The sequence below is a fragment of the Pocillopora verrucosa genome, chromosome 10 (genome assembly GCF_036669915.1).
Source record: "Pocillopora verrucosa isolate sample1 chromosome 10, ASM3666991v2, whole genome shotgun sequence".
Classification (NCBI taxonomy): domain Eukaryota; kingdom Metazoa; phylum Cnidaria; class Anthozoa; order Scleractinia; family Pocilloporidae; genus Pocillopora; species Pocillopora verrucosa.
This window is the reverse complement of record NC_089321.1, coordinates 12,659,136-12,685,338: the sequence shown is the minus strand read 5'-3', so window position 1 is coordinate 12,685,338 and position 26,203 is coordinate 12,659,136. Positions and strand designations below refer to the sequence as shown.

Genomic DNA, 26,203 nt, shown 5'->3' with positions numbered 1-26,203 from the left:
CATTCTTACTTGAGATTTTTAGAGTTTTTCCGAGTGAAAGCTTTTGATTGAAAAATCTTCAATTGGACGTTTTGTTGTACTGTTTCGGTGAGCATTCTTAGTTGTTTGTTTGATTCTCGTCGCCGGTGCGACAAAATAAAGGGCTTCTTTGAATATTCAGCAACACTTCACTTCAAAACATGTCATGGTTTATTGAGAGTAAACCTTCATTTCTTTGAGAGACACGACCAGAGCTAAAAGCTGTTTCCACAATCCCCCCTCTTTCAAACGTAAGTAATCAGTGAGGCTTTCTCATCCACGGGTATATTCTCATCAAAATCAAAAGGGAACTGAGATTATTTATATCTTACTTCGTAGTAATTCTCAGTTTGCTTGCCTTCCTCCGTCTGAAAAAAAAGTAAATGTAGTTGGCTGTGTTACTAAATCTCTGTAGTTCTCAAGTTAATTCCACATAGTCTTACAAGTTGCACACTGTACGCGAAGTATAAAAAGGAGAAAACAAACAAGAATGCATAAAGGAACAAGTAACAGATACTAGCCTGTTAACAGCAACTGTTTTGTTTTCTCTTGTTTTGGTATTAGAGGCTCGCATTTCGCTTGCACTTTAGACTATAATTTGAGAAGATAAAGAAAATTCGTGAGCAAGCGACTTCATAAAGAACAGCAACAGGGGCAACAGCGCTGCTTAATTAGACATTTCTGCGATAAATAATCCTTGTATTTGTTTTTGTTAACTTTTATTTATGTATTGAATGTATGTAAATGCGTTTTTCAAACTGAATACCAAAAATTCAATTTTTTTTGTAAGATAATATCTAGAATGAAAGTGAGAAGGGTAAATCGTGGCTTGTAAGAGGCGTAAAATCGACCGTGAAAACTAACATTCCCATAGCCATTTGTTTGATTGATTATTCTTTTGAGTGTATGCGCGGTTTTTACCTAATTTAATATGCAAATATTCATGTTTCTTTTGAGGGTTTACCGGAAACGTGTGAGGAGGGGCTGACGCTTGAGTTATGAGCCTTTGAAACTCTTTACGGTGACCAATTCGAAATATCAACTTATTTGATTAAAAGGAAAATGTATATATATATATGTATCTTTATATCTTCCACCGACGAAGCACCACATTAGTTTTTGGAAACTTGCCCCTCTTTATTTTAACACTTAGTTCAGTTAATAAATATTGCCTCTAAGTATTACACTGCTTTCAATGAGATATGGAGTACGGGGCTACCTTGGTAAAGCACCCGTCGGAGGATAATGTGAAAAACGATTTCTTTCTGGTTGGCCCATTGGTCCTAATGAGAATAAACTGGCTTCCAAGAAAGTTTTCGGTGTTAAACTTCGGCAAACAATCAGTCGAATTAATAATAGTCTTCTTTGTATTACAATTGTATATCTGTTCGTTTTATTTCTGATCAAAATCTTTCATTCGCTGACATGGAAACCTGCTGCCTGAGTTTCACATAAAGGTCCTCTGAAAGGACATAGAGTTACTGGTTACCGAAATTTAAGTCATTATGTTCTCGGAAACTCAAAATCTTTTTCGCTTTTTGCCGGAAATGGGTAAAATTAGCCCAAAAGAACTCTTTAAGATCGCGAGTTGTTTTAGGTTTTACTATGTAAGTTTGTTTGAAAGCTTCCAAGAAGTCACAGAAAGATCCAGAATGTTGGTAACCATCCAAACCCGTATACAGTAATACCAAACACTTTCGGCACGCAGGGTACAAAAATAATACAAGGTAATATCATGTTTGTATCAAATTTCCTCATGCACATGTTCGGAAACGTTTTTCAAATTTTGATGCTACGATCCAAACCTTCATTCTTCTAGTCAAGGCGGATTCTATTTTTTTCCCTCCATACATCACTTTTTGACTCACAGTTGCTCAATGTTTACAGAGTTTTCTTCTGCTTGCAATTGGAAATAAGCCCATCAGTCTCCGGTCCTGCCTCGAAGCGCAGAACACATTTTTTGTGATCCAAGTTTTTCTTTTCTTTCACTTAACTTAACTTTAGGACTAATCTGTTATTCTCGTCTACAGAAGTTTGTATTATTACTGATGCAGTCCACTAATAATGTTTACATAAGGTAATTGAATAAATCAGTCAGCCAATGAATTCTAACTGTTCCCACGATTCGTGTTTCTTATCAGATCGTAAACATTCGTCGAGCCGTCAATTTCTTCTAAGTCATCTGCTAATGTTCTGGTTTTCACAGCAATTGCAATTTCATTTTTTTTCAATAAACAGTTAGACGCGTAAGTGTTCAACGGCTATATGTTTGTTTCTGTCTTTGTAGTCCTCGGTTAAGCGTTTCCATGTTCACGTAAGGATTTTGATTTACGTCAGTCTGTTTATTGACAAGCACCCTATTTTAACAATCTCGATTTTTTGGGCGCTAAACGAGAACAAAAGAAGGGATCGTTTTATATAGAAACATGACGTAGTTACTGATGCTCTGTTTGTACAACGACCTCCCCATTTGTGTAATTTTGTCTCCGGCTTGCGGCTTCATATCATCATCATCATCTTTTATTTGCCATATTTACACAATACAAAAGATTTATTCACAGCGGTTATAGCTAGAAGGCAAGGAGACCCAGGAAGCCACCGGGCTTATGGGAGAGGCACCTCACTTACATTAATAACTGAAGTAAAGAAAAAGTGCTGCAATGTGCGGCTTGGCCAATTCAGTGATTATTTAAGTAAAAACTCTTGCATTTTTGTCCTAAAACTAAGAAGGTTTGACGAAGGAGTGACGGAAACAGGAAGAGAGTTCCAAATTTTAGGACCTTGGCAGAGAACTGAAAATTGCTTGAGATTTGTACGGCACAAATGTGTTCGATAATTACTGGCTGTTCTGGTACCATAGTTGTGAATTTGGCTATTCGTTACGAAAAGATTGAAAAGCAATGGAGGCAGAAAGTTATTTCTATAATAAAACATGAATTTGGCAATTTCAAACGTATTGACTTTGAAAATATCTAAAATTCCTAGTTTGGAGAATAAAGGAGCGGAATGGGCTCGATAGTCTGAGTTGGTGATAGCCCGCACAGCTCGCTTTGGCAAATAATAAATTCTATTTAAGTTAGATACGTATGTTGACGACCAGGTGCAGTTACAATAGACGATATAAGGATAAATTAAGGTGTAGTACAAAGTGAATCTGGTTGTAGAGGATAGGAAAAAGCGAGACCTGAATAGGAGGGGAGGGGAGGGGCTAACACTCGAGTTGTAGGTCTTTGAATCTCTTTACGGTGGCCAATTCGAATTATCAACAAAGTTGATTAAAAGGAAATCATTTTGTTTAACGCTCCATTGAAGCAGCTCCATAGTAGTTTTTAGAAACTTGCCCCCCTTCTCTTTGACATTGCCTCTAAGTAACAGTGCTTTTTGGCTAACCAATAACCGTAAGAACACAATCTTCTTCGCTTTTTACGGCAACTGCAGGTTTTTTGTTTCGTAAATAAACAGTACGTTGGTCGCCAAAGTGTTCAATGGCTGTTTTTGTTTCTGTCTTTGTGGTCCTCGGTTAAGCGTTTCATAAAAACTTAACATCTGTGCAAAAAAGTTCCGACTTTGATTTACTTGACGTGTTATGGCGCGATATTTTTACAATTTTTGGTTTCAAGTTTGTTTTCTCACCAGAAGTCGACAAGAACTGCTGATGTTTTATTTGTCCAAAAATTATTTGAAGTCTTAGTTAGCAGAAAGTTACTTGAAGATTATTCTAAGTAAGCGACAATGTGTACTCCTACTTCACGCATGATGAATTTACGTAAAACATTCGAAACGTGCAGAACATACAGAAACAGGAAACTTCCAGAGAAGAACAAATCTAACAATCAAAGACTACTCCAATATTAAATTGACTATAATTTTCTGTGCTATTTATTTGTCATTCGACTTGGACGCGTCAAAGTCCGGTGAAGTATACCCAGCGATTCACAGAAGCGGGTGCCGGGTCTTACTGAAAGCACTGCATGCGCAGTAGTTAAACAGCTAACAAACGAATGTAGTACCAGTAGATTGAAAGGTTAATTCGAAACTTTCAAGAAGAGCAAGAATGCAATGAGAAAAAAAAATTATAATTCAGTTGAAATCCAGGAAACGCTTCCTGTAGTTTAGTTTGTCGATCGAAGGTTGAACGCTCTAGTGATAGCGCCGCAAGGAAAATTTAAAATTAATTTATTTGGACTTGAACTGTGCATTGGGTACGGGACAGTCGATCGGCCCCGCTTCTATTTTTCCTTTTGAATTTGAAAATTAAGAATTGGCAAGGTTAGAAAGAAGTCGTGTTTCCTGTGATGCGATCGTATCATACACTGAATGCATGTACTAGACATATGATGCAGTTTGACTTGAAAGTCTCATTGTATTATCTTATTATTATATTGCCGCTTCTATGCTTTGTGCAAGCGTACACTGGGACAGCATTGATGCACTCTCCGACTGCTTTAACAAGACCCTTACTGACATACTGGATAAGTTTGCCCCGCTTAAAACAAGGATTATGATTAATCGTCCAAAGGTCCCATGGTTTAATGATGACATTAAACAACTCAAGCGTCAACGTCGTCGCCTTGAAAAGAGAGCCGTGAAAACTGACCTGCCTGGTGACTGGAATAATTATCATAAAGTTCGTAATCAGTACTCTGCATTTCTTAAATCTGCACGTGTGAATTATTATTCAAACCTAATTGATCAGTGTGCGGGTGACTCTCGCAAGTCATTTCGTGTGGTTAATTCTTTATGTAGGGAACCACTTGAGACGGCTCTTCCAGAGCACACTGACCCCACAAAGCTAGGTAACGAATTTGGTACCTTTTTCCTAAAAAAAAATTGAAATCATAAAGGAAAATCTTGACAAGTTTCAAGTTCAAGAACCTCGACTCGTTCCTGTTACTCTTAAGGAGAATCTGGAGAGTTTTTCCGCGCTACCCATCGAAGAAGTGTCTAAGATTGTTCAAAAATCCTCCAATGCCTCTTGTCGGCTGGATCCTATTCCTACATGACTTCTGAAGTCCTGTCTTGATGTATTAGCTTGCTTATACATTAGCTTGATTATATTGCTTATAATTTTAGCGCTATATAAATTCCTTATCATTATCATTATTTTCGCCATTATCACTTGGATAAGCATAAAATGAAATTTTGAACATTTTTGAAGGTAGCAAAACACAATATGAATTTACTGAAAAGCTCGATTTGCTTTTTCTCAGGCAAAGCGCCTGGCCATATGTAGCTTGCATAGCGATATATTTTTCTCAAAGGACACACAACACCTAGAATCTGCCGGAACAGTTATAAATGGCGGAAAATTTGCTAGAATTTGCTGAATATAGGAATGGAGAAGAGCAGAATATCCAAGATTGAAAGCATTGGAAACAAGACATCATCCCGTACCCACTAGGGGAATACGAAAGGCATCGGTCATTTGGGTGATAAAATCAATTTTTCATAGCAACTGAGATTTGTCAAGTTAATTTGTTTCAAGCCCTCTCTGCAATGACTTACACTACATGCGAGTCCCTCTTTACTTGCGCTGTCAGTGGGGCGTTCCAATTAAAACTGGCGGCATCTCGTGAACCCTGGAAAGCGACGTAAACTTTCTGGAGTTCGTGCATCGCTAGGAGACATCTTCTATTTTTTCTCCTCACAGATTTCTATTGACCTTTATAATATTGACGTTTTTTGGAGCATTTTCTTACAGCTCACGGCAAATAAACGCATGGACTAGAGGTCAAATAAACGGGAAATTACAACACCTTCTGAAGAGCATGAGGTGGAAGGTAGCTAGGAAAAGAAAAGTTTAATGAATTTAAAAGACTTAAAGCGTTTTGCTTTCTAACTCGTGGACTTGGTCTCTAACAACTTGACGATTCCCATGTCCTTCCAATTACAGTGCCAAGTAACTAAAAATTTGATAGGCCAACATGATTACATTGATTATATGCCTTTAACGAAGGTATAGTCTAAATAACTACAGATATCTGATATCTTGTACTTTTTTGCATTCTCTTGTGTTATCATGCTTTATTTATTCGTTTGACTCAGGAATGCTATGGTAGGATGAATCATTCTAAATTGAAAAGTTTAAAACAAACTTGCGCTTAAAAATGAAACCGACGCAATATGGGCAATCAGGACATTCGCAAAGAAATTAGGATCTAGTCAGCAAAGTCCGATAGTTTTGTGACTTGAGGTAATTTTTTTATTCAAGCAATGTGTTGGCTATAACTCGGTGCCATTTCAATAAAGGATGGCCAATTCCTTCTCTATTTGTAGCTAAAACAATCATAATGTTATCTTTCATAATTGGCCGGTTTTAGGGCTCGAGATTTATAGCAGTGAGAGGATTGAGTCGAGTATGTTAATTGATTAAGATAATTCTGATGATTGTGATTAACACAGGTTTTTGAGCCAGTAAGAGCTTTTGACTAAAGATGTGGTCACAACTTTTAATTGTTTTCGCCGTATATATATATATATATATACATTTTTTTTTTTAATCTATGGTTTAGAGACTGATTTGAGTGGTTTAGCGACAAAGAGACTCATGCACTAGCCGTAAAGTAAACTGGAAATCTGAATACCATCAAAGAACACGAAGCTGAGTGGACTTCCAAAAAATTAGAAATTATAATAACTTGGAGGTGTTTATTTACAGTCTATTTATAGTGTATATGGATAATTGTTCAGTTGGAGTAAATCGACAACAACAATACAAATTCTTTTGTTTGATTTTATAGGATGAGTTCCTTGACAACGAGAACTACAAGTCGAACAGCTTTACTTTATTCTCCTCTCTCTACTTAGAGTGCAATATATACTCGTCGCTGTTCTTGTATAGCACATTTATTTGTTCTTATTGATGTGTTTTAGTGCGCTGTCATTGGTGCATTTGATCCTCATTGTTATCTCGATCATTAGATGTTATCCCCTTTTTCATTTCTTTTTTTATATTCACCGAGAGAAAAAAAGAGGGAAGTTAACTATGTGTGGCAATGGGTCATTGAAATCTCCATGATCACATAGCCTAATACAAGCTGTGCACTCAACGAGAAACAAAAGTAGGGATGGTTTTATCTAGAAAGATAACGTACTTACCGCTGATCAATTTGTTGAAAGACCTCCTATTTGTCTCCGGCTTGTGGCTTAACAGCGTTACTCGTATTCTCTTAACATCTCCTACGCAGTTTCTTGCGCAGGTGAACCGATAGTAAGTGTGGTTTATTGCTTAAGTAAACGGTGATTCTTATGCGCGACCGTTAATACGCTTTATCTTTCAAGTTGAATATTGACAGTTATCACGGACTGAAAGCTATGGCGGTTCATGTTATGGCGGTTTATGCCATGGTACTTTCCCCAGAGCTCGCTGTCTGAAAAAGAAAATGAAATTTAGGATAAAAGTCTGATACATTTTTTTATAAATGTAGTCTTTTTCGGCAGGACCGTGGTACATCAAAATTTACAATGTATATTTTCCTGTACATCACGAACTTCAAAATATTGGAGTCGCCTTTTTTCGTGACTAGAAAAAATGCGGTCATACTGAAATTAGGGCATAAAACAGGTACTGTGACAATATATAAAGGACTGATGTCTGTTGACCTTTTAGTGCTGACACTGTAGTTCATCTGGGTGGAGCATTTTTTCTGAGTTTAATCCCGTTTAATGTTCATAACTGACCTCTCTCACTGGGAGAATCTTGTAGATAGAATTGGCTCATTAAAAAAAAAAAATAGATTTGCAATCTTATCTGGTGAAATCTGCAACCCGCCTTTTCCTTCCACCAGTTTTCTGGACGTTGAATACTAAAACTTTGTAACCTGCGGAAGTTTGTGCCAGCCTGGTCCATCCAAGAGGTTTCTGTTCGTATTTCGGATTTCATCTTTGAGACCACATTTTTCAGTCTGCCTTTTCGGCGTAGCTACGCTTTTGATAATGCTATGATATTTGACCAGAAGTTTAAGTAATTTATCGTTAGGAAATCATTCGTTCAAATAATCACGAATCGCCCATTGAGCGCGAAGGGTTTCAAAAGAACAGCACTGTAGCTTGGTATACTGAATTCTAAGCGAGAAGCTATAAATTGAATCCCAGTGATTGAGAGAGAAATCTCGCCGCATTACCCATGCCAGAATGGACCGGTGTAAACTGAATTTCGCAAATGACCAAGGTATTCCATCTCAACTGATCCGTTTAAAGCGCTACCTTCTCTGACGGTTTCTATTGCTCGGTATTTCGAGCGTCTGAGCGCTTTGTTTTCTCGTTGTACAAATTAGTTTTTGCTACGACTGTTTTTTCTACCTCCTGAGGTAAATAAATCTAAAGATGGACATGTCACATCTCACAACTTTACATCGAATCGTGTATTGAATATGATTGGTTAATGGAAACTCCTCATTACTTGAGAGAGGTAACAAGGGCAAAAATCGTTTATCTTTTTCTTCGCCTTTTTTCACAAAATTTTCATATTATTTTTCATATCATTTGTTTAAATTAAAGCGGAGGGGGGAGGTCTTGGGAATGGCGATTGACTTTTCAGAGTTGGAAGTAACACAGAGATAATAGGCTGCGATGGTGAAGGTGAATTAGTTTAATTTTTTCACTTTTTAACTTTTATCACTCTTAGCCTTTGAGAATATAGATTTATTTCTGGTGTCTCCCAAATTTTATTTGCTCAAGCCTTTCATCTCCAGTGTGTAGCAGCTCACTGAATAATAGGATGCTGCTAGCTGTTTTTTTTTTTCACCTTTTATCTTCTTCACAAAGTAAATTGAATTTTAAGTGGGCCCCCGTCCCTTCCCTTTCTGTGCGTCTTTCCAACGTGTGCATGTTCTCAGGAATCTAAAAGAGATAAGGGGACTCTGTGGACTTTAGAAAAGTCCGTCTTAAATATTTTTCTTTCTATACGTGTTCTACATCTCGCAAAAAGATATTTAGTGATAGATATGTATTCAGCCTGGTTTTTGGGTACATGAGTGGTCTCCATAAAATCAATAGATTAGTGCGATGATTTATCAATCTTATTCATAACTACTAATTTCTGTTTGTTTTTTTGTTTTTCTTTTTTTAATCAGCAAGTTTCGTGTATTGACAATGTAACATAATTTACAGGGACGTTGAGAATGGCGTTTTATAGGACAACGGTGAACGGCAAATGAATAAGTAAATGCTGCTCAAAATTAAAATAGCAGCATGGCTTGTGTTTTTTAATTAACCGAAAATGCGTGGATATCCAAACACGTGCGTTTAGAAATCAATTAGCAAAGGAATGCGATACTTGAACAAATGCTCGTTCGATTGTTCGCAAGAACTTTGTAAGGCAGAAGTTTAGGGAGAGAGATATAGAGAACCAGTCTAACTCAAGTCAACGGAAACATTTTATCCTCAGTTGTTAACTGATATATATATTCTAGAAATTGAGTGCAAGACAAGCACACTAAGTATAATTTGATGGAGGAAACTTATCCAATTTAGTTTTGCCCGATTGCAAATTTATTCATAGCTCTTACCAAACAGTGTTAGAGTATTTACATTGCGATCGGCCGGCGGTGATCATGACTTGCAGAGTTGATTCTCGTGGTGAATCTTCTGGTGGAAAAAGTTAAAGGTTTTGCCATGAAAGAGTCGTGCCCTAAAAAGTAGCGCCGGAAAATTGAAATCATGCCCAAAAATTAAAGTCGCGCCGGAATGTTTAAGTCGTGCGGAAATGTTGAAGTCGTGCGGGAAAGTTAAAGTCGTGCCGGAAAGTTAATGTCGTGTTAAAGTTATGAACTCCATATTTTTTAACCTAATTTTCTAGTCTGTTAAACTAATTTAAGTGCCGCTCTCGCCAAGAGCGGTCCTCTCGACTTCACGTCGGAAAAAAAGTTTTCTTTTTTGCCCATGAAAAGGGTTTAGGACACGTGTTTCAAAAATAGTTTAGTTGTTCTCCAATTCTCTCTTTTTGCGTCGCCACAAACCAAAAATGATTTTTGGCCATCCCTGTGAACAGCGATCGAAAGTGTAAATTTCACAGATTTTTTCCAGCGCGCAGCAACTGCAATGATATAGCTCACGGAATTCTATCTTGACACAAGTTACAAGATATATTCAGTTAGTTCACAGACAAATTATGGAAACTTTAGCTGAAATATTTTCATACCAGCGTGATCAGAGAAGACCCTTCTCTTCGACCTTAATTTGCACAACAAGAATTCACTAATTTGTACTAAAGAATTCTCAAAATGCAGGCGTTAACCTGGCTGAAAAAGCACATCAGTGCATAGTTTATACACCAATGGGGGTTACGGATTGTCTCAAACCCGCGGATATATCTCTAGTTTCCAACTAGGAACATCTTAAAAACAGTGTAAATCCATGCGTTTGCTAAATTCTAAAATTGACCAAGATCTCCTTTTGACCGTTCAAACTTCGTTGGTTTGTCTTCTACGTTGAGGATTTTAGGTTTTCATAACAACTGAATGGAGAATAGATGCCGACTTTTCCTGAAACGTTGCGTAAACGTGATCAGTCGTAACGCTTACACGCTTGCGTGACTTACTAATTAAACAAAGTGGATCGGAAGGCGACTTCTCGATAATTTACGTTGAAATATCAGATTATGAATTACGCACAGTGTGGAGAAGATCAAAATTAAAGAATAAAATTTGGTACTCTGGTCATTACAGACATATCGCGTTGCTTAAAAGGACACACAAACGAGTTAAATTACGTCACAGAATTAATATTTACAAAACAACACGCATATACTCTGATAGAATTCTTGCAGTTTCTCCCGAGATTTAGCACACGGAACCCGATGAACTAGCCCGCCTTTCTGCAAATTTGTTGCCATCATTAACGGTGTTACGCTGTTATAGACCACAACGGTTTTGAGCGACAAAATCAACTGGACAAACCCAGTTTGATGTTTGTGTGACGTGTTGTGCAAACTTTCCCCTTTTCATATGACCTGTTTCGCGGGTTCTACTTATTTTAACTTGTTTGTGTGTCCTTTCAAGCAACGCAATATGTCTGTAATGACCAGAGTGCCAAATTTTATTCTTCAATTTTGATCTTCTATCGTATTTATCATTATATACGATAATAATAAACTATTGTATTTTATTTTTTATTCCATGCTTTCGGAGATCTATGGCATCGTTCAGGAACGTAAATAATTTTCTATTTTCTTTCTATTTTCTAAAGATACCGTAGATCGGCAAAAGCTTGGAATAAGGGAGAAATACAGTTGCACAAGGCCTTAATTGAATCGTTACCTTGCCTGGTTTCTAAGGCCTGTCAATGCGCCTTTTCCGCGTTGCTTTGCTATTGTTAATGCTGTGATATTTGACTAGCAGTTCAAGTAATTTATCATTAATAAATCACTTGTTCAAATAATTATGAATCGCCCTTTGAGCGCGAACGGTTTCAAAAGAGCAACACTACAGCTTGGTATACCGAATTCTAAGCAAGAAGCTGTTGAACCCCAGTGACTGAAAGAGAAATCTCGCCGCATTACTCATGCCAGGATGCAGTCTCGGAATTTTATTCTTTAGTAAAAACTGCATATGGTTATGGTCCGTATTTTTCGGGAATAGTTAAAAATGAGCAATTTTCTTCGCATCTCAGAAGAAAAGTGATTTCCCGTGTGACCGCAATGTTTTAGTTTTCCCGGAAAGAAAAAAAACGCTGTGCAGTTTACATTTTTTTTTTCCAGCAGCGAGTATGTAAATTGTTCTAACTTTTTTTACTCTTAGGCTTTGAGAACATAGATTTATTTCGGTTGTCTCTCAAATTCTATTTGCTCGAGTCTTTCATCTCCACTGAGTAGCAGCTTAATAAACAACATGATATATATACAACATACTGATTGACGATGTAATACAATTAAAAGCGACGTTGAAAATAGCGTTTTATATGACAGCGGCGAACGGCAAATGAATAAGTAAATTCTGTTCGAAATAGCTATAAGGATTGTGTTTAGGCTCATATAAATATTTTATATATACAAAAATACGTGTTAGGATATCCAAACACGTGTGTTTGGAAATCAATTAGTAAAGGGGTGCAATACTTGAACCAATGCTCGTTCGATTGTTCGCAAGAACTTTGTAAGGCAGAAGTTTAGGGAGAGGCTATGCAGGCCCTCCAACCTTTCTTCAAGACTTTGCACACTTTGAACACACTCCCCGGCTGGCGTAAAGTGTATGATTTTTTTCGCGTGTGGCTTGCCAATTTCGGAAAACATCAACAGCCCACTTCTCTTTGTCCTGTACTTTTGGACTTTGAAAGTTCGAGCACAGAAACTTCTTTTTGGTTACTTCCGGTGATCAAAACTGGTAAGACTTATCCCGGCGTAGCAGCTTCTTCCACTTTTCAAAATCACGACAGAGGAGGTCACTTCAAAGTAAGACTGCCTTTAATTAAACAGCGGCAGTTGCCAAAATCACAAAAAAACATCTGTCGTAACACTGACTTGCAAATTTGTTCATGTTTTAACAGTTTAATGAAACAAGAGAAAGCAAGAACTAAATACAAGCATGATCTTTGTTTTGCTTTTGTGTTTCTTGCTAATTAATTAGACCCTTTTGAGAAGCCATTTCATAAACTCGAGTTTGGTGTTTCATCAGGGTTTCTAAACACTCGAATACAATAAAAGCACTCAACCGCTTTCATCAGTTTCCTCGTGTTTAGAAACCCTGATGAAACACAAAGCCCGAGTTTATGACACATATCTTCTGAAGTTTTGCTTTAAAAAGGATTTCAATGAAAGCTATCAGTTTTCATATCAGTCCATTTTTCCTCCATTAAATCAGGTTGTGCATAGCCATTAAAATCGACATCGATTTAGTGTTCTCAGTTTCTCCCAAATGTGATCGAAATTCATCTGAACTTTTCATCATTAAGTCGTCAACCAATTTTAATTGCAACGGTACCTCAAACTTATTGACGGTTGTTTATAAAGAATTTTAAAGGAAATGCCGAGAAAGGTTTGCGAGGCAAGTGTCGAATTTTTTTTTGCGCGTAAGTTACCCTTAATTCTTAAGAAAGACTTTCGAAGTTTTTTTGGCGTGCAACATCGGTGAGCTTTTCTTAGTTGTAACTTTGATTATGGTCGCCGGCGCCACAAAATTAGCCCTTTTTGTACTTTTAGCAATGCCTCACTTCTAGATATGTCATGATTTCTTTATAGTAATCCATCATTTCGGCGAGAGACCCAACAATAGCGAAAAGCTATTTCAACGATCCATCCCCTTTCAACCCATGACCTCTGCGATACCGGTGCAGCGCTCTACCAACTGAGCTAACAAGCCAACTGGGAGCTGGTCATGAAGTTGGTTCTAAATAAACCCGTGAAGTGATGAATAAATGGGTTCAAATCCCGTACAGGCCTGAATTTTTTTCAGGCCTTATTTTCACTACTGCCTAAGTAGTGGACATTACTGCGAGGATCACTTTCATTCACGTCTTTATCCGCAGTTCAAATATATGACTTTCATATATTCTTAACCATTTATTCAACGATAGATGCGTTTTCATCTTATTCCTCCTTTCTCAGTAATTTTTTTCGCAAAATCATCGCACTCTCCCTGTTATTTCTCCGGAAAAAAAAATCGGTACATTAATGCTCGTTCTTACTCTAAACGTACATATCATGAGAAAATTCAGGTTTTCCTCTGAATGGGTATTTCAGCGATATCGGTTTAGAAGCGATATGATTTTGCATACCTAACCTGAGTAAGTTGTTTATCATCGGTTTAGTAATTTTCTTCTGGCAGTGTTTCAATATTCACAATCTTAACTACACCGTCAGGTGGATATGTGTTTCTTTAGATATAGCCTATGTATCCAGTAAATAAAAACAGGAGCACAGTTGTTGAATTTGTAACCATCTGGTTGGCTAAACAGAGCTAGGTTAGCAGCTTGTAATCTAGTTCCGATCTCCAGCTCCGACAAATAGGGTCTATAAATTCGTCAAAGAAGTGAGAAAAATATTTCTGCGAGCGAGTCGTGAAGCAATTACGGGGAAAATCGTTTTGCCTCAGAGTTCACAACTTCGGAAATAACAGAACTGACATAAAATACTTGTTATTTTCTAATTTATCTTTTATTTCGAAGAGCAGAAGGATATTTTCACATTGAACGCGACTGTCAAAAAATTCGTGGCTGGTATGACGCGGCGTTTGGTCTCGTCGTCTCGGCTAAGAGACATGTCAGATACTTTTGCGAACTCGTCGAGCATCGCGCTTTAAATCCCGTTCGCCAAGTCAAGATGTTTTTTTTTTTTAGCAGGTTGGCAGGCTGGCCCTTTACCGATTATCATTGATTCTGTTCAACAACTTCGACTTCAACAACAATTCATGCAACAATTCAGGCAAAATCATATCACTTCTAAACCGATATCGCTGAAAATACTCGTGCAGAGGAAAACTTGGATTTTTGCATTATATGTACGTTTAGAGTAAGGCACCATCAACCCTTTATAAAAAAACGAGCATTAATGGCGGCGAGTTTGATTTTTCCGGAGAAATAACAGCGAGAGTGCGATAAATGATACTATTTTTTTAAGCGAAAACGAAATATCTACCGATACTGAACTGCATCATTTCAATAATTTATTTAATGCATAAATCTACGAGCCTACAAAACCCTTCAAGGGTAAATGAACGACTATGATTTTGTATTTGAACTGAGTTTGATGTTGTTGCTCTCTTATTCAAGTAGCTTCTTCACAAATTTTCTTTAACCTCTGAAAGCTCAATCTTTATAACCAGCGTTACAATTTTCGTTGCATATTTGAATTTATAGGGACGTTGAGAATGGCGTTTTATACGACAACGGTGAACGGCAAATGAATAACTAAAAGCTGCTAAAAAATAGCAATAGAGCTTGTGTTTAGGCTCATATAAATATTTTATATATACAAAAATACGTGTTAGGATATCCAAACACGTGTGTTTGGAAATCAATTAGCAAAGGAATGCAATACTTAAACAAATGCTCCTTCGTTTGTTGGGACGAACTTTGTAAGGCAGAAGTTTAGGGAGAGGCTATGCAGGTCCTTCAGCCTTTCTTAAAGATTTTGCACAATTTGAACACACTCCCCGAACACTGAACTTTTGGACTTCGAAAGTTCGAGAACAGAAACTTCCTTTTGGCTACTTTTTGGTGGTTGAAACTGGTAAGACTTATCCCGGCGTAGATGCTTCATTCCACTTTTCAAAATTGAGACAGGAGGTCAATGCACAGTGCCGCTGCCTCTGATTGAAAAGCTGCTCTTGCAAAAATCACAAAAACATCTTTCATAACACTGATTAGCAAATCTGTTCATGTTTTAACAGTTTGATGAACCAAGAGAAAGCAAGAACTAACTAGAAGCTTGATCTTTGTTTGCTTTAATTTTGTGTCTATTGCTAATAAATTAGATCCTTTGAAGAAGCCATTTCATAAGTTCGGGCTTCGTGTTTCATCAGGGTTTCTAAACACTCGAATACAATAAAAGCACTCGGCCTGCTGCTGCGTTCATTCATCAGTTTCCTCGTGTTTAGAAACCCTGATGAAACAGTCGCCTTCGTGTAGCCTTTAAAATTGACATCGATCTAGTTTGCTTCGTTTCTCCCAAATGTAATCTATATTCGTCTAAACTTTTCATCGCTAAGTCTTCAACCAATTTTAATTTGGAACGGTACCTCAAAGTTATTGACGGTTATTTATATAGGTTTTTGAAGCAAAATAAGAAAAGTTTGTGAGGCAAGTGTCGATAAGTTTTTGTGTGGAAGTTACCCTTAATTCTTACTTGAGACTTTTAGATGTTTTCTAAGTGAAAGCTTTTGATTGGAAAAACTTTTATTGGACATTTTGGTGTACTGTATCGGAGAGCATTCTTAGTTGTTAATTTGATTCTCGTCGCCGGTGCGACAAATATAGCGCTTCTTTGAATATTCAGCAACACTTCACTTCAAGACATGTCATAATTTATTCAGAGTAAACCTCCATTTCTTTGAGAGACACAACCAGAGCGAAAAGCCGTTTCCACAATCCTTCCTCTTTAAATATTGTTAATCAGTGAGGTTTACTTATCCACGAGTATATTCTCATCAAAATCAAAAGGGGACTGAGATGATTCATATCTTACTTTGTAGTAATCCTCATTTCTCTTGCCTGGTAGCGTCGCAAAAAAAGTAAAAGTAGTTGGTCGTGTCACTAAATCTTTGTAGTTCTCAATTTCCACATATTCTTACAAGTTGCACACTGTAGGCGAAGTATAAAAGCGAGAAAACAAACAAAAATACTAAGAGAAAAACATAAAGAAATAAGTAACGAATACTAGCCTGTTAACAGCAATTTGATTGTTTTGTAGTAGTTTTGTTTTTTCTTGTTTTGGTATTCGAGGCTCGCATTTCGCTTGCTCTTTGGACTGAATTCAGAAGAAAAAGGAAATTCGTGAACAAGCGACCTCTTAAAGAAAAGCAAAAGCGACAACAGCGCTGCTTCATCAGACATTTTCTACGATAAATAATCCTTGTTCTTGTTTCTGTTAGCTTTTATTTATGTATCGAATACACACTTGGAGTAAGGAAAATATTTTTGTTTTTTAAGTAGAATAGTCTTGCATTATAGCAACACCTTGCGGGGGTCAATGCTTGGGAAAAAATATGCATTCTTAAGCCGCCAGATCTGTCGGTTCTCTAAATCATTTAATTCAGGGATTGGGATGACTTGGTAAACCTTATCGTAATTCGTCATTTTGTTTTCATTTTAGAGGTGTGGAAGAAGCGAGAAGGTAATTTATTAGCTACCTACGATAATGAATCTTAGTTACTTTTATTTTGACAGTGTTTCAATATTCACGCTTTGCAGATATTAAATAAATTAGATATGTATATATGTTTAATAAAGGCAAATATACTTAGTTAAACTCTCCGTATTTTTTACTTCATTTTCTTAGAGCACATTCTATTGTGTTAGACTGATTGAAGCATCTTAGTATAAATGTATAACAGGCCTTGAGCTGTTGTATTTCTTTTTTTTATTTCATGCTATCGTAGATCTACGGCATCGCTAAGGAATGCAAACAATTTTGTATTTTCTTAACATTCCCAGACGATACGGTAGATCGGCGAAAGCTTAGAATAAAAGAGAAATACAGTTGCCCAATGCCTCAATCGAATCGTCCGCTTGCCTGGTTTCTAAGGCCTATAAAATTTAGACTTAAATTACTGTTTCGCTGTGTGCCCATTTGAGCTGTAATTGGCCCCGGTTTCCACTGACCATAGCATTTTTTAGTTTTGTTGTTGCAAGGAAGATGAACCTGCTGCTTTATCAGACATTTCTGCGATAACTAACCCTTGCATTTGTTTCTGTTAACTTTTATTTATGTCTAAAATACACTGTTGGAGTTAGGATAATACTTTATTTTTTTTAATTAGGTAAATTAGTCTTGCAATATAGCCACACCTCGCGGGGGTCAATGCTTGGAAAAAATTATGCACTCTTAAGCCACCAGATCTCTAGGTTCTCTACATAATTGTATTGAGGGATTGGGATGATTTTACAAACCATATCGTAATTAGTCCTTTTGTTTTCATTTTAGAGGAGAGGAACAGGCGAGAAGGTAATTTATTTGTTATCTATTTATTTTGACCGTGTTTCAATATTCACTCTATACACTACACACTGGATATGCATGTTTGATAATAGCAAATATACTCAATAATACAATGAATTTCAATTCCTTTATTTTATAGTAGCACATTATACTAACTGAAACTGATATAAGCATCGTATTATAAATTTACAAACATGGCAACACCACAACGAAAACACATTGGAATAACGCAGCTTAATGCTTAGAAATAAAGCTGAATCGTTCCCCGGCTGCAGGGTGTACATCTCTGTAATACCCTTCATAGACAGAACTAAACTGGTTACTTTTTAACGGCTCATATCTGTGTGATCCAACCAGCTATTTACGGTCAAATGTTACCCGATAACAGTCACGAGAAATAATTCTGAGACTGATCAAATAGTATTGTTAGCGCAATCAGGTTGTTTCTTAACCTCAACAAAATCTGACTTAAAAGTAAACCAATTTCATGCACGAATTCAACTTTCCTGCACGGCTTCAACTACCCTGGAAGACTGAGAAATTTCGGCACGACTTTAAGAACTAGTCTCTGTAAGAATCAAACATCTTGGGAAATCCAAATTTTCAACCCCCCTTCAAATTTTGCATACAGTTAGGCACTCAAGGGGATGCACAAAAATGCCCTTTTTAAAGGTTGCAACACTTTTGTTGCCATGGTAACAACGGCTGCTTGTTTGAGGTCTGGGGCCTCATTTTCATACGAAAAAAGAGGAGGTCACTTCAAAGTGAGACTGCCTTTAATTAAACAGCCGCAGTTGCAAAAGTCACAAAAAACATCTGTCGTAACACTGAATTGCAAATCTGTTCATGTTTGAACAGTTTAATGAAACAAGAGAAAGCAAAAACTAAATACAAGCATGATCTTTGTTTTGCTTTTTTGTTTATCGCTAATTAATTAGACCCTTTTGAGAAACCATTTCATAAACTCGAGCTTCGTGTTTCATCAGGGTTTCTAAACACTCGAATACAATAAAAGCACTCGGCCGCTTTCATCAGTTTCCTCGTGTTTAGAAATCCTGATGAAACACACAGCCCGAGTTTATGAAACATATCTTCTGAAGTTTTGCTTCAAAAAGGATGTCGATGAAAGCTATCAGTTATCGTCAGATCATTTTTCGTGCATTAAATCAGGTTGTGCGTAGTCATTAATATCGACATCGATTTAGTGTTCTCAGTTTCTCCCAAATGTGATCGAAGTTCATCTGAACTTTTCATCTTTAAGTCGTCAACCAATTTTAATTGCTACGGTACCTCAAACTTATTGACCGCTGTTTATAAAGATTTTTTAAGCGAAATAAGAAAGGTTTGCGAGGCAAGTGTCGAAATTTGTTTGCGCGTAAGTTACTCTTAATTCTTAAGAAAGACTTTCGAAGTTTTTTTCCGAGTGAAAGCTTTTGATTGGAAAAAAACTCCTATTGGACGTTTTGGTGTGCAATATCGGTGAGCATTCTTAGTTGTTATTTTGATTATGGTCGCCGGCGCGACAAAATTAGCCCTTTTTGAATTTTTAGTAATACCTCGATTCTAGATATGTTATGATTTATTTATAGTGATCCATCATTTCTGCGAGAGACCCAACAAGAGCGAAAAGCTATTTCCACAGTCCATCCTCTTTCAAACATAAATAATCAGTGAGGTTTTCTTATCCACGAGTATATTCTCATCAAAATCAGTAAGGAACTGAGATGATTTATGTCTTACTTTAGAATAATCCTTATTTTGCTTGCGTTGCAGCGTCTGAAGAAAAAGCGTCAGCAATTGGCTGTTACTAAATCTTTGTAGTTTCCAATTTTCGCATAGTCTAACAAGTTGCACACTATAAGCATCAAAGTATCAAAGGGGTAAGTTTCTAAGGAAACTGAAGTGCTACCTAGGTGGGCGATGGGTTTTCCAAGAAAATTTGGTTTTATCAACTAAGTTGATGATGTTAACTTGTCCACCGTAAAGAATTGCTAAAGCCAAGAATTTGTCTTTAAGTGGAGGGAATCTATGTTATAGACATTGCGTTTCGTTTATTGGTCATCTCAACTAAGCTAAAAATAATTTTCTTCGAGAAAAAACACATCACTACACATCCACGCATGTGTAGTGATTAAATAAGTTCCGAAGATAGTATGTATATTTTCAAACTTATGCTGCCTTGACCGTCTATTATTAAGAAACTTAGAAATTATTTCTGAGTGGATTACCACTAGGACATTTTGAATAAAAATCTGGAAGTTCATGGCTATTTTGTTGTTGACTTACAAATGGTCAAGCTATTGGAGCACAAAGACTGATTTTGCTGTATGTTTCTTTTGTAAGAGATATCAATACTGATACATGGCCTCATTCCCTCCAACTAGTAGTGAGCATTTTAAATAAGAGAAAGAGACACGTTACCACTTACATTATTATTCTAGCGTTCTTATCAGAGTCCGAAAAAGGCGTGAATAGATCAATAACGTCCCGTGGTACAGTCGGTTATTTGTTCTGTTATAGAGAAACATGGTAGACAAATTGGCTTTCTTACACTTAGCAACGAATTAGTCGGAACGAGGTCAAAGCCATATTTTGGTGGTACTGTTTTAAAGTTTCACTCTGGGAAGGATATCGATAAGAGCTAAAACACAACTCCTTCCGCAAAGCCAAAAGAACAGAGCTTTTCTTTAAAACTCGTTCTTCGGAGTATTCTCAGCATAATCTGAAGAGAGCGGAGATGATTTTTCATAGTTATTTCCTATTATATTTTCATTTGCGAGAACAGAGGGAAATTTCAAAAAAGTTTGAAAGCTAAAGTGTTCAATTTCAGAAAGGATTTCGGTTTGCTTAAAGGAAGTATTATTCATCGCGCCCTCAATGTTATCTCTCTGAAAAAAATAAAGCAAACGAATGTTATCAATGCTCGCCCTTTTATAAAAGGGCTACGGTACCTTCTTCTAAAAGTACGTATTTGCATGGGTATTTCCAGCTTTATCATATGATATTGCATACATATCCTGGTTCATTTATTTTGTTTTCATTTTAGAGTTCAGGAGAGGTAAATTGTTTAATATTGGTTGAGTAACTTTTCTCTTACTGTCTGTCAATATTCATGTTTACACTACACAGAGGATACGTATATTTTTTTAAATGGAGCAAATATATTCATTTATTGTATATGACAGGGTGGTTTTCCTCTGCATGAGTATTTTCAGCGATATCGGTTTAGAAGTGATATGATTTTGCATACCTAACCTGAGTAAGCTGTCTACCATCGGATTAGTAATTTTCTTCTAGCAGTGTTTCAATATTCACAATATAACTTCACCGTCAGGTAGATATGTGTGTTTCTTAAGATAGAGCCTATGTATCCAGTAAATAAAAACAGGAGCACGGTTGTTGAATTTGTAACCATCTGGTTGGCTAAACGGAGCTAGGTTAGCAGCGTTTAATCTAGCTCCGATCTCTAACTCCGACAAATAAGGTCTATAAATTCGTCAGAGAAGTGAGAAAAATATTTCTGCTAGTGGGCCGTGAAGTAATTGCGGGGAAAATCGGTTTGCCTCAGAGCTTACAGTTGGCAACTTCGGAAACAACAGAACTAACACAAAATGCTTGTTAGTTCCTGATTTCTCTTTAATTTCGGAGAGCAGAGGGAAATTTTTTTGCATTGAACGCGACTGTCAAAAATTCGTGGTTGGTCTGACGCGGCGTTTCGTCTCGGCTAAGAAACATGTCAGATACTTTTCCGAACTCGTCGAGCATCGCGCTCTAAGTCCCGTTCGCCAAGTCAAGATGTTAGCAGGCTGGCCCTTTTCCGATTCTCATTGATTCTGTAACTGAAAATAAATAAGTGCCTAGTTGGTTACAACATTCTATGCGCTAAATATGTAGAAATTTCCTCTATTTTTCAAAGAGCTTATTTACAAAGAAAGCTAAAAAATCTGATTTTGCACAATTTGGCTATGTTTACATCTTATGTTCTCAACAGAAGAATTTTCAAACACGCGGAAAGTATATGGCTTTAAAAGAAGGGTCTCTTATGAGCAATATCCCGAAGAGAAATACCGCTTCTGGATGTTATCTTTTAAGAAGAAATTGATCAGCTTTTCTAAGGACTACTCGATGTACTATATACGTATACCCCAAATCATGTGCATATCATCCAGATACTGAGTGCCGTACATTCTTCCGTGGGTATTTGAAGAACCCAAAATCTTCTGACAATACAATGTTACTTTTATTTACGTAAATAATACACACTTAGTTTTTAGAGAATATTTTTGAAGATAAATTAGTGCTTTATTATGACAACATCTCGGGGGCGCGGCTGATGCCTAGAAAAAGATGATACATTCTACAGCTGCCAGATGTGTAGATTCTATAGATCATATCAGTAAGGGATTGAGATGACTTTGCAAACCTTCTCGTAATTCGTCATTTTGTTTTCATTTTAGAGGCGTTCAAGAAATGGGAAGGTAATTTATTAGTTATCTGTGATAATGAATCTTAGTAAACTTATTTTAACAGTTTTGATATTTACTCTTTGCACTACACTTTGGATATTTATGTAAGTTTGATGAACGCAAATATATTCAGTTATGAACTTCATATTTTTTTTACCTCATTTTCCTAGAGCACAGTCTATTGTGTTAAACTGATTTAGACATCTCAGTGTAAATGTAGAATTAGCATTGAACTATTATATCTCGCTTTTAATTCCATGCTTTTGCAGATCTTCGGCATCGTTCAGGAATGTAAAGAATTTTTTTTATTTTTCTTACATTCCCTGACGATACCGTAGATCGGCGAAAGCTAGGAATAAGAAATACAGTTACTCAAGGCCTCGATCTAATCGTCCACTTGCCTGGTTTTTAAGGCCTTTAAATTATTATTTAGATAAATCGCTGTTTTGCTGTGTGATTTCCATTCACTGTAAAACTTTTTTGTTTTCAGCGAAGATAAGCAGCTGCTTTATCAGACATTTCTGCGATTAGTAACCCTTGTATTTCTTTCTATTAACTTTTATTTATGTGTAGAATACACACTTGGATCTAAGAGAATACTATTGTTTTCTTAGCAAATTAGTGTTTCATTATAACAACACCTCGCGGGGGTCAATGCCTGTAAAAACGATGCACTCTTCAGCCGCCAGATCTGTAGGTTCTCTATATAATTTCATTACGGGTTTGAAATGACTTTGCAAATCCTATCATAATTTATCATTTTGTTTTCATTTTAGAGAAGATGTTTAAGGAAGAAGGTAATTTATTTGTTATCTATGGTAATGAATCTTAGTAACTTTTATTTTGACAGTGTTTCATTATTAATTAGTCTCGTTCCTTAGTAGAGGTTAAGAAACAAGGTATATACACCGCTAGCACATGACACCACACACCCTAAAAATATTCTCAGCATGCCAGATAAGCTCTGGTAACGCAGCGCGTGACATTGGGTTTCATTTTCTTTATTTTATCATAGCACATTCTATCGACTTAAACTGATTTAAGCATCGAATTGGACTAACACAGCCTAATCCTTAGGAAAAAAGTTCAATTGTTCCCCGGCTGCAAGGTATACATCTCTGCAATACCCTCCACAGACAGAACTTAACTAATAACCTTTTCCTGATATCTCTGTGATCCAACCAGCTATTTACGATCAAATCTTACCCGATAACAGTCACGGGAAATAATTCTGAGACGGATTAAAGAGTATTGTTAATGTAATCAAGTCGTTTCTTAACTTTAGCGGAATCTGACTTAGATGTAAACTAATTTTTAATTGTATGATGGCAGCTGATGTTAACCGTTAGCCGTGAGACGGCGAAAATTTAGTCGTTAGGCCTAAAAATTGACAGATTTTAACCGTTGGTCGTATAGAACGTAAAAAGATTTCTTTCAACCGTAACGCATGATCTTAGAATCAAATCTTCAGTCCCTTTGGAGATCTGTGCGCGAGGTCCTTTACTCTGCTCCATTCAATTAGTCCTGAGTGTGGATGTAGTTACACTAATCGATTATTTCTATTGATACAGTTTTCGTCGTTTTTGCTGTAAGGTAATGCAAAGAAAATTTTTTTTCTAAACTCTTTAAACATTTACCGATTCTGTAAATTGAACTTATTAAGTGCGCTGCTAGTTAATTATAATATTCCAGTCGCTAAAGATGTAGAAATACCCGCGGGCCAACCTTCATTTTTCGTGTAGCAATTAACGAAAAAAGCTCAAAAATCTGATTTTCTTCATTTTAGCGATCATGTCTGGATGTAATTCTTTTTTTTTATCAACAAAAGTTTCAAGCAAATGAAAATTACATGGCTTTAAAAGAAGGGTCTCTTATGAGCAATATCCCTAAAAGAAATATCACTTCTGGCCAACATCTTTGAAAAAAAAAAAGGTTAGCTTTTGTAAAGGACTACTCGACGTAACTACAAACGTACGACCCCGAATCATGTACATATCATCCAGATACCGTGTGCCGTACTCTTTACCGTAGGAATTTGAATAGTATCATTATTTGAAAAGTATTTTTAGCAAAATCAGGTCGTATCTTAACTTCAGCAGAATCTGACTTAAAAGTAGTTATATACTGGCAGCGCCCGTAGTCAATATAAAGTGAACGCTTGGTCATTAACTCATATGTATCACTATGTTGCACTAATAACCATTTTTTAATATTTCCAAGTAATGAAATATCTCATTACATGACTCTCCGAAGACTGAGAGCTAACAACACCAGAAGAGAGAGTGGCATTATATTTTAAAGACAACCTACCCCTCTTTAACTTGCATGAAACAGCCACAGGGTTATTATACCCGCTAACGCATGATTTTAAAATTATATCTTCAGTCCCTTCGGAAATTTATGCTCGAGGTCCTGAAGCTGTTAAGGCATATAACAAAGCCTTAACGGAGGGAAAGGCCTGCATCAAGAGAATACCAGTAATGTTGATCGGACAGGAGCAGACAGGAAAAACTAGTCTCAAAAAGTCCTTAAAAGGAGAAGATTTCAATGAAAAAGAGGAAAGCACAGTCGGAATAGACACTGACTCTTTGTACTTTAAAGTATCAACAGAGATTTGGAAGAGCGGAAAAGTGAAGGAAGAAGTAGAATTTGAGCCAGAAGATCAGTTTGAACACCTTGCAGCAGCGAAAGTGATCAGTTAATTTTATGAAACATATCTTCTGAAGTTTTGCTTCAAAAAGGATGTCGATGAAAGCTATCAGTTATCGTCAGATCATTTTTCGTGCATTAAATCAGGTTGTGCGTAGCCATTAATATCGACATCGATTTAGTGTTCTCAGTTTCTCCCAAATGTGATCGAAGTTCATCTAAACTTTTCATCTTTAAGTCGTCAACCAATTTTAATTGCTACGGTACCTCAAACTTATTGACCGCTGTTTATAAAGATTTTTTAAGCGAAATAAGAAAGGTTTGCGAGGCAAGTGTCGAAATTTGTTTGCGCGTAAGTTACTCTTAATTCTTAAGAAAGACTTTCGAAGTTTTTTTCCGAGTGAAAGCTTTTGATTGGAAAAAAACTCCTATTGGACGTTTTGGTGTGCAATATCGGTGAGCATTCTTAGTTGTTATTTTGATTATGGTCGCCGGCGCGACAAAATTAGCCCTTTTTGAATTTTTAGTAATACCTAAACATAAATAATCAGTGAGGTTTTCTTATCCACGAGTATATTCTCATCAAGGAACTGAGATGATTTATGTCTTACTTTAGAGTAATCCTTATTTTGCTTGCGTTGCAGCGTCTGAAGAAAAAGCGTCAGCAACTGGCTGTTACTAAATCTTTGTAGTTTCCAATTTTCGCATAGTCTAACAAGTTGCACACTATAAGCATCAAAGTATCAAAGGGGTAAGTTTCTATGGAAACTGAAGTGCTACCTAGGTGGGCGATGGGTTTTCCAAGAAAATTTGGTTTTATCAACTAAGTTGATGATGTTAACTTGTCCACCGTAAAGAATTGCTAAAGCCAAGAATTTGTCTTTAAGTGGAGGGAATCTATGTTATAGACATTGCGTTTCGTTTATTGGTCATCTCAACTAAGCTAAAAATAATTTTCTTCGAGAAAAAACACATCACTACACATCCACGCATGTGTAGTGATTAAATAAGTTCCGAAGATAGTATGTATATTTTCAAACTTATGCTGCCTTGACCGTCTATTATTAAGAAACTTAGAAATTATTTCTGAGTGGATTACCACTAGGACATTTTGAATAAAAATCTGGAAGTTCATGGCTATTTTGTTGTTGACTTACAAATGTTCAAGCTATTGGAGCACAAAGACTGATTTTGCTGTATGTTTCTTTTGTAAGAGATATCAATACTGATACATGGCCTCATTCCCTCCAACTAGTAGTGAGCATTTTAAATAAGAGAAAGAGACACGTTACCACTTACATTATTATTCTAGCGTTCTTATCAGAGTCCGAAAAAGGCGTGAATAGATCAATAACGTCCCGTGGTACAGTCGGTTATTTGTTCTGTTATAGAGAAACATGGTAGACAAATTGGCTTTCTTACACTTAGCAACGAATTAGTCGGAACGAGGTCAAAGCCATATTTTGGTGGTACTGTTTTA

At 36.6% G+C, this 26,203-nt stretch overlaps 1 protein-coding gene across 3 annotated transcripts in view; it reads left to right on the top strand.

Annotated features, from left to right (window-relative positions):
• The window catches only part of LOC136283834 (uncharacterized), an 85,155-nt gene that overhangs the window by 49,254 nt on the left and 9,698 nt on the right, over positions 1-26,203 (top strand). For all 3 annotated transcript variants that reach the window (XM_066173183.1, XM_066173182.1, XM_066173181.1), the window contains 4 exons: positions 16,763-16,783; positions 17,594-17,614; positions 22,066-22,086; positions 22,851-22,871. In XM_066173183.1, coding sequence (XP_066029280.1) covers positions 16,763-16,783; positions 17,594-17,614; positions 22,066-22,086; positions 22,851-22,871 — 84 coding nt within the window. The remainder of the gene's footprint in view (positions 1-16,762; positions 16,784-17,593; positions 17,615-22,065; positions 22,087-22,850; positions 22,872-26,203) is intronic.